At 39.4% G+C, this 9,628-nt stretch overlaps 1 protein-coding gene across 1 annotated transcript; it reads right to left on the bottom strand.

Moving 5' to 3' along the window:
• Positions 1-857: 857 nt before the first annotated feature.
• Positions 858-9,469, bottom strand: LOC122539664. Its single transcript, XM_043674658.1, has 6 exons — positions 9,375-9,469; positions 7,793-7,834; positions 6,989-7,131; positions 5,364-5,562; positions 3,008-3,081; positions 858-1,378 (listed from the first exon to the last, which is right to left on the bottom strand). Exons 2-6 carry the CDS (start codon positions 7,821-7,823, stop codon positions 1,106-1,108), a joined length of 720 nt encoding a protein of 239 aa, XP_043530593.1. The 5' UTR covers positions 7,824-7,834; positions 9,375-9,469; the 3' UTR covers positions 858-1,105.
• Positions 9,470-9,628: the final 159 nt, after the last annotated feature.

Here is a 9,628-nt window from a genome sequence, read left to right as displayed (position 1 = left end):
CCCCACCCCCTCTCCAGCCTATCACCCTCACCTTAACCTCCTTCCACCTATCGCATTCCCAACGCCCCTCCCCCACGTCCCTCCTCCCTACCTTTTATCTTAGCCTGCTTGGTACACCTTCCTCATTCCTGAAGAAGGACTTATGCCCGAAACGTCGATTTTCCTGCTCCTTGGATGCTGTCTGACCTGCTGCGTTTTTCCAGCAACACATTTTTCAGCTCTGATCTCCAGCATCTGCAGTCCTCACTTTCTCCCAACTCATATACAGGGTGACCCCTGTATCATAGGAAAAAAATCAAGCTGTAATCTTGATAGTAGCTTCCTTTAATGGTCATACCTGTCACGGTTCATTAAAGGCCCACCTTTCAATGCTACTGCTTTCACAATGCTTTTGGTCATAAAATAACATCTCCTTAAGTTTGGTGTCTGTGCTTGTCTGAATATGCAGCTGTGATGTCCATGAGTACAGTTTTCTATGTTAAGGGATCTATAAAGGCAAGTGTTGTTGTATGCTCCCACTGATTAAGTAATTAGGCAAGAAATGGTCATTGGGCTGATATTCATCTCTCAATCAACATTACAGAAATTACAGATTTTTATGTCACTATGTGGGATCTTGCTCTGCATGAATGAGCTGCCATTTTTCTAAACTTTACAAGTATGATTTCATTTCAAAAGGAATTCATTGGCTGTAAAGATTTTTGAACGATCCTGAAGTTGAGAAATGTGCTGTAGAACTGCAATTAATTCTCCTTTCACGATTGTAAGATACAAGGACTTCATTGAACCAAAGTAACAGGTGATACAGCAGAATATAATAAAACCATGCACACTACATTAGCTTAGAGAGCTGACAAAGATATAATTTTTGTAGTTCTACAATGCTACAGGCAAACACAAAGCACAAAAGATACCCTCTGCATCAAAGGTGATCATCAAGTAGCCAAAAAATGACCAAAGGAGCATATTGCCATCATTATCAGACTGAAGGACAACATCAACAAGGGGAAAGATAAGGATGAGATGCAGCCTCACATCAGCAAGGAGATATCTGAAGATTCAAGGCTGACACCAGCAGGGCCATGGACCATTGCATGAATCATGTTTACTCAGCACAAGCACTGAGAATGTACAAACTACTGAAGATGTGAAACAGCATCGCCTTCTGCCCATTATCACAATGGTGTGTGATTGTAGACTTCGCTCTCTTTAGGTCAACTCCAAATTCTTTCAGAATCTTCTGAGATGTTAGAAGTTCACTGTCTGTCAACTGAAGGGCCAGGGTTTCCAGAGTCTCCTCAGGTTTCTGCATATTTCCAGCTTCATCCACCAACCGAATTGGAAATGGGTTGAAATATCGTTTCTCAATCTTTTCCAGCTGGAAAAACAATTGGAGTAAAACATACAATGTAAGTTGTTGATTTTATTTGAATAAGGAACAGGTAACTTAAGAGACTGTCTCGTCAACAACATAAAGAGTTAACTCATTCCACATGTGTTTCCCCTCAAATTCCTTCACTCGAGCAGGTGATGTGTGTGGCTAGAGGACAATTCCACAGGTATCAGCTATTTTCCAGTATCTGCAGTGCTCATTCTTCCTGTAGGATAATTATTGTGCTGTGGAATCACTCAATATACTGAACAAACTTCTGCGCATGCAGGAATGTTTCCAGCCTTCCAATGGATTCAATACTCGATCTTCATTGCTTTGGCTCCACAATCAAAAGAGAGTCATACAGAAACACAACACACATAAGCTCAGTACTCCCTTCATAGCTCTATGGTTTGTGAGAATTGGAACCACTGCAAAGCTGGGTGCTGTCAGAGGTATCCAAGCTGTTGTCTGATGTCAACTTTGTTTCTCTTGGATTTATGTCTATCTTGTGCAGAGAAGATAGGCTGGTCACATTTGTCTAACACCAACAGCACATGCTTTGCACTCCACACTCCACATCTAGGGGCTAAGTGGGAAGGAAGCCACAAAGGAGATACAGAAAATGATGGCTACATATCTGAAAGGATCCAAAACTTAAACAAGGAGCCATGCGCATCAGATACAATACAATTTGTAAATAACCCTCCAACAATTTATCGATTCATTAAGTATTACAGCTCCTTCACTAAATATCACATTTTCATTGTTCTCTTTTTGGGGTTTTTCACAGCAAAAGTATAAAAGTTTAAAAAGAGCTATGAGTGTCTGTGTTCCATTCAAGCGCACATCTGACATACTGTTTCAAATTTAATTTAAGTTACCAATAAAATTTAAAATCTACATCAATGTTGATAGCTATGAAAACTTAAAATCAGTTTGGAGAACCAATTTAATTTAAGTCATGAAATTGTGAATGATACAAACTTCTGAGATCAGAAATCTACTGCCCAGCTACCAGTGGAAAGCTACCAGGGAGAGCTGTGTTCTAGCTGGTGGCAGTGAATTGAAATGCTACTGGTATTTAATGCCAAAACCAGGAGAGAATTGATGAGTAGCCAATTGGGATTTACCAGTTTTTACTGGCCTTGTTAAAACATAGAAGGTAAAGTAGGCCATTCAGCCCATCAAGTCTATTCCACCATTCATGGCTGATCTGAAAATTCTCAACTCTACTTTCCTGCCTTTTCCCTCATAACCCTGATTCTCTGTTATACGTGCTGTCCCTGATTTGGAGATGGACTACTGCTTCTCACAGTCCAAAGGTCATGCATTTTCCTTTTGTATTATGCAAATTCTATCAAGTTCTTCCTGAAGTTTGTAAAATCTGTTAAAGTTATCACACAGAAGAATTTATTACAAGTCCTTTGATGATTCATATATTAACATGAGTGACAGTAATTTCTGTCCTCTGTATTTCAAAACATTTCTTACGTTATAATTAGCTCCATTAAAGAACCTCTTTCTTCTGAAGCCGTCATATGATTCAAATCCTGGTCAGCATCAAGTCAATTAATGTGTCTCGACAAACTCTACACACGTTCACCAGAATTAATGACAAAGCTTATTTCTTACCAGTTTTAATAGTGTGGGTATTATCTTCATCTTAACACTAGCAGCCAAATCAGGTAGAATATCAGGATTCAGTTCTGAAAAGTAAGGAGAATAATTCAGGCCTTTCTGTGTTGAAACTCCATTGAGTTTGCGCTTGAACAACAACAACAATGTCAGAGCCTTACTTAAACATGGTAAAATGGCCCAAAGCATTACACAGAAATTTATCAAATAAATTTCACAGGCAAGTAGTTATGAGAACAGGTGACTAAACGTTTTAGGTAACAGGTTGACACTGGAGAAAGAGGTTGAATTGTGGAGAAATGTAGGGAATGAATCCTAGAGGCAACTGGGAACCACTCACTAATGGTAGAGGGATCTAAATTGTGGTTCTACAAGAAGAATTGGAGGAATAAAGATGGCTGGGAGGATTTCAAGGCCAGAGGAGATTACGAGAGGATGAGGTCATCAAGATACAGAAGCTGAAGTTAGAGTTCTTATATTTAATGCAATTGTATTTCATTCAGCTGAGGAAAATCTGTCATTAGTCTGATACTTGGGATTTGGTGCAGTTTGTGCTCCAGTGAACTAAAACCATTCCTTGGTCTTGCCTTGTTGGAAGGTAAAATATCCAGTTCCACACAGGACACTTCATAGGTCTGGTCATAAACATGTACATAGTTGGCACTCAACAGTAATGATTTTAGATGTTTACAGAGCAGATTGGGGTGGAGTTGTTTAAATTTGGATCACATAGATTGAAAATATTTCAAGAAGTGCCAACAAACTCTGAACATATTGTAAGACAGATTTAACACAGACCTGGATTTATGTTCCATGAAATATCAGACTGAACAATGCTCATCATCCTCCTCTTTGCCTATGAACATGCAAATTAGCAGCAGAATTAAGCTATTCAGCCTCTCTACCAATAAATAAGATCACGGTTGCTCTGTTTGTATTTTGCCTTCCACATTCCAATCCACCCCGTTAACCCTTGACAAGACTGCCTGACAAGAATGTCTATAACAGCTTCACAAATATTCAGTGAACCTGACTCTATCATCTTCTGAGAATTCCAAAGTCACACAGCCCTCTGAGAGAACCTTAATTTCCTCGTCTCGGTTCTAGGTGGGCAAACTCACATTTTAAACAGTGCCTCTAGAAAGGACTTAGCTGCAAGAGGAATCCACCTTTGCTGTAGATCTTGTAAAGACATTCAGGAAGTTACAAATTTCAGTCATGTCATCCATCAGTTTTCTACATGCCAGTGGAAACAATTCTATCCTGTTAATCTTTCCTCATGAGATCTACTGCTCATTTCAGGGAGTTTCATTTGCATTCACTCCAGCATGAGGTCACTGCAAATATTAGGCATAAAGTGAGGACTGCAGATGTTGGAAATCAGAGTCTAGATTAGAATGTGCTGGAAAAGCACAGCAGGTCAGACAGCATCCAAGGAGCAGGAAAATCGACGTTTCGGGCAAAAGCCCTTCATCAGGAATGAAGGCAGGGAGCCTCTGGGTGAGGCTGCAAATATTGTCAATGCATTCCTTCCAGTGGAAACAATCCTACTCTGTTTAATCTTTCCTCATAAGATCTACTGCTCATTCCAGAAAATTTCATTCGCACTCACTCCAGCATCAGGTCACTGCAAATATTGTCAGTGCATTCCTTCACAGCAAAGCTAAACTTTGCATTGTAAATTGTCACTCATAGTCCACAGGCATTGAACTTTATAACAGTTTGTTGTCACACCCTTCCTTTGGTCAAATAGCTTTTCCAGTCAGTACCAGAGCAACCATAAGACAACTGAAGCAATTGGATCAGTAACAGAGTGTCCTTAACTCAAAATGTTCAAGCCTCCCAATCTCCAGTCTGTTCCTTGTGCCTCTGTTTCAGAAAACTCAACATGACTGATTGCAGACCCTGTGATTCAAAGCATCTCCTTCTCAGCTTTCAGTAAGGATACTTTTCAAGGAATCTCTCTTTAAATGCTCTTCAGCCATACTGGTCAGCTTACAGCCAGAAATATATTGGGTTACAGCACAGAGCACAGCAATACAGTACACAGATAATGTTAGCAATTAACCAACTGGATCCTTTGGTGTTGATGTCAGTTATTTGATAATACCATGTTCACTTCTGCATGTATTTGTGGCATTTCATGGGGACGGTAGCAAAAACAAATTGACATCAGACAATTAATCATGATGAAAGAGGGGGTTTTAAGTAATATATTAAAAGAAGCAAGAGTGTGACAGAGAGGAAGAGAGGTTTAAAGCAGAAAATTCCAGAGTTTAGCCCTAGGAATCGGAAGGTAGAAGTTAACTCATTAATGAACTGTAAGTTTCACAAAGTACACTTTAAATCATACCGTTGAGTGACTGGATGAGAATGGCTACAGTCTTAATGACTTCATTCTGACCAGGTGTGAAGGTGAGGGACTGTCCCGGTGGATCAGCCTTCCGAATTCCTAATAGATCCAGCAGCTTCTCCACACGTGCTGCATCCTTATCTTCCATCAGGTCCAGTATTTGAAGGTCAGGTTGGAGACTTTCGCACATTTGGTCAAACTTCAAACATGTGGGGGAATGTGCAAGAGTAGAAAGTTAAAATTAGATTGACTTTTGTGTCCAATGGGACAATGGGATTGTTATGACAGTGGCAAAAATGGACTGTCACTGTTTAACAGCCATCATCAGCATCTAATACTGAAAGCTATTGTGAACTGAAATGTTTATTATAAAAGGAAAAACACTGACTTTGGATGGCCACTGTTATCAGCTGACCTGGTTTAGCCATGCTTCATGAGACAGTTAATAAAAGTCTGAACTAAAATTAACAAGTCATCAAAATGACTGAGACCAGTCACTTCGATCTGTATATCCAGTTTTCTATACACCTTTTTAAAGAGTTCATAAAATAGGATGAAAGTCTTTTCTTCAGATTATTCAAGTTGATTTAAAATAAATTAATCCAGAACACAGGAATAAACAAATTATCTGAAATTGTTTGGCAAAGGAAAGAGGAGACGTAATGGATTTGAAACGGTTCAGCTGAATGACTCTCACTGCAGCCTTGCTTTTCATTCTCAGTGTCTCAAAAGATCAAGCAAATTGGACAAATTCATCAACAATTCAAAGATATCACATTTAAAAGGCATCTGGATGGGTATATGAACACGAAGGGTTTAGAGGGATATGGGCCAAGTGCTGGAAAATGGGACTAGATTGGGTTGGGGTATCTGGTCTGCATAGACGAGTTGGACCGAATGGTCTGTTTTCATGCTGTACATGTCCACGACTCTATGACTCTCTAATTAATAGATTTCATTATTATGACTGCATGACCTGTGTCTGTGAGTGTGTAAATGTGGTATGCTATGTGTAGCATACTTTCTTTCTCAAGGTTACATAGTAATAAGTTCCTTCTTCGTTTATTCAAGAAAGCCTTGCAATTGATTCTTTAATTTTGAATGAGTGAACTATATTTTAATGTAGAGATGTGCCAAAAATAAGGAGTCTTCTGGGACAATGGCAACTCTCACTTTTTTATTATAGATAAAATAAATAAATATTTTTGATATGCAATAGAACTTTGTTTCCTCTACTTTGTTGCCAATTTTGAGCTTTATTTCGAATTTTACAGCCCCCATCATTCCAATGAGCTTTGATAGTTAATTCTGGCTGTGTTACATGTGATCTTACACCCTTAAGAGTCAAGCAACATGGTTTGTCATCTGTCTAGCTTAACAGTCTGAAAGGGGCATTAGAAGATGGTTTTGCAAGAATTGAGGCATATTCATAACTTAGCCCACCTCAAACTTTATGACAACACGTTAGCAGCCTGATTACACTTGAGCAGGTCTTATTTCTATAAATGTATTTTATTTCCCACTATTGAAATCAATCCTTCCAAAAGGAAACAAGTGTTTTACACCAAAATATCATTGGCTAGCAATATCTCTACTTTTAAATTTCAGAGGATGAAAGTACAAACCATTGTCTCAATATCTGGAAGATTATCACTGCTGCCAAGAATCTCAAGGAATGTGTTGTGGAACAGCAGGCGTTTGTCTTTCGGCAGCTTAGTTAGTTCAGCAAGTGATTTGTCAATCTCAGCTTTCTGGGCAGACAAGAATGCTACAAAGCAAGAAGTTATTATAACTGAGATTTCAGGAGAAATTGTCATAAAATTAGAAATGTTTATTTAGTCAGTGAGATCAGGCTACAATTACCCAAAACTTCTTAACATCCTCTGGGGAAACATCCAGGTAAATAAATCAGGTCGCCACATTGGAGCTTTTATCGGAGCGTTCTGAATGCAGAGAAATTACCCGAAGGAATGTTGAACTTCCTGGGAATTTCAGACATATATTTTTTGGGTGTGTTTGATCTCCGATTATCCCCAGAGATTAGGATGACCTTTGGTGTGTGGTAGATAAGCAGTGATTTACATGGGGTTACCTCAAGCTGCTTTGTCTCTCCAGGAGGTGATGGGCTTAACTCTTACGGACCATTGTGGATGTTCCACGTCAATGGACATTGGACATACCATTTTTGTTCTAAGAGATGACTATGCATGTTAAAAGCAAAGATGATGAACCAAATTATAAAATCACACTGTTGTAATTTGGGTTACTGTTGATAATCTAAGAAACTGTGCAGGTGGAGCTGGTTTCTCCCGATGTTATACATTAAAGATGATTTGATTCTGATTTTGACCTTCAAATCATTAGGATGGTGGTATTGTGATTACTTGGATTAGTGAAAAAACGCATTATGAAATATAATGCAGACTTACTAAGTTGCAGAGAGTGAAGTTCAGTTTTCATCCATTGGAATCCTGAAAAACTAGAAAAAAAAATTTGAATTCCTAAAAGGAATTGGCTGTCAATGCTAGGACTTTTGTAAAACAACAAGAATCATCAATGGTTCCTTGTTCAACCCATTAACCATGTCATTTACTAATCCCCCTACGCCCTTTATAGCTATTGCCTTGCCATCCAACAGTGTGTAGTCAAATAGGAAAAGCTGAAATAAACAATGGCCTTAATAGTTACAGAGATACTAATGCATGAGATCATCACAATTTTATTATTAAGGCTCCCATTCATTATATATATTGGATTGGTGTTGGGATTTCTTGAACTTATGTGGTGAAGATGCTTCCACAATTGCTTTAGGTAAAGAACTCCAGCACTTTGACAACAATAAAAGAATGGCCAATATCAATGTTCCCATGCACTTGCTGCCCTTAGTCCTTTGTGGAAGCGTCAGATCTGGGAGATGCTGCTGAAGACACACCTTGGAGAGCTTTTTCCGCAGTGCATCCTGTGGACAGTATAACAGTTTCCAGTTGACCAGTTCAAGGATATTATTACACATGGCTGGGGTGGAAAGGACTTATACCCAGGCCTTCTGCCCCAGAAGTAGGGACACTGTTGGTAGAGAGAGTGAAAGTTATGCTCCCATGTACATGAATTCTCTTTTCCAGGATAATGCGTGAAGCTCATGAATAGTGCTGGAGTTCCACCTATCATGCAAAGTGGCAAGTTTTCCATATCATTTCTGACCAGGACATTGTGGATAGGAGAACGACTTTAAGCAGGCATAGATTGCTGTATTTGCTGCAGCGTAGCCAGTCCCTGATGTACGCTGCTTGTCTGAATTGGTCTGGAATTGATTGACCTCACTGCTGTCTTAGTGGAGGGATTGCCAATTTATTTTGAGCAGGGTGACAATGCTAAATGCAAGGGTGAGCAAAAAGGAACTTCAGCCAAGCATCTAAAGTGTTTGTATTCTGGTATCTCTATAAAATACAAAGTCTCTAGAATATTGCATACATGGAGATGTACGCTGCTTGTCTGAATTGGTCTGGAATTGATTGACCTCACTCACTGCTGTCTTAGTGGAGGGATTGCCAATTTATTTTGAGCTGGGTGACAATGCTAAATTGAAACTTTATTGCTGGAACAGCACAGCAGGTCAGGCAGCATCCAGGGAACAGGAGATTCGACGTTTCGGGCACAGGCCCTTGAAGAAGGGCCTGTGCCCGAAACGTCGAATCTCCTGTTCCCTGGATGCTGCCTGACCTGCTGTGCTGTTCCAGCAATAAAGTTTCAACTTTGATCTCCAGCATCTGCAGACCTCACTTTCTCCCTGACAATGCTAAATGCAAGGGTGAGCAAATAGGAACTTCAGCCAAGCATCTAAAGTGTTTGTATTCTGGTATCTCTATAAAATACAAAGTCTCTAGAATATTGCATACATGGAGATGAGACAAACAGCTGAAGGAAGTTGGATTAACATGAGGTAACACAAGCAAGTTGCTACCAGGCCAGTCTCCTGTCCATTTTCAGGTTTCCTCTTCTCCATCTACATACCTAAAGTGTCATCCCCAGCAATCGCTAGTTCTTAAACCTTGTATGCAATAGGAGTTCCAGCAGGAAATAATTTTTTTTGTCTCTTCCATTTTGCATTCTGCAGCAATCTAATATAATGAAGAAAAACATAATATTTAATATATAAAGTTAACCCTTTTAAACACTCAGGGAGTGGTAAATCATTGGAATGCTGTGACATGACTGTGGACATATTCAAGACAGGAATCAATAAAATTCTTTAGACTAATGACATC

This window comes from Chiloscyllium plagiosum, chromosome 33 (assembly GCF_004010195.1).
Source record: "Chiloscyllium plagiosum isolate BGI_BamShark_2017 chromosome 33, ASM401019v2, whole genome shotgun sequence".
Taxonomy (NCBI): domain Eukaryota; kingdom Metazoa; phylum Chordata; class Chondrichthyes; order Orectolobiformes; family Hemiscylliidae; genus Chiloscyllium; species Chiloscyllium plagiosum.
Note: the sequence above shows the minus strand (reverse complement) of the source record. Positions and strands in the feature narration are given on the sequence as shown.

Excerpts from the sequence above, each read along its gene's own strand:
- LOC122539664 (XM_043674658.1), bottom strand. The coding sequence starts at position 7,823 with ATGAAAACTGAACTTCACTCTCTGCAACTTA. Across the intron at positions 5,563-6,988 it reads TTCCAGATATTGAGACAATG|TTTGACCAAATGTGCGAAAG; the intron begins GTTTGTACTTTC and ends ACATGTTTGAAG. Across the intron at positions 1,379-3,007 it reads TACCCACACTATTAAAACTG|CTGGAAAAGATTGAGAAACG; the intron begins GTAAGAAATAAG and ends TTGTTTTTCCAG.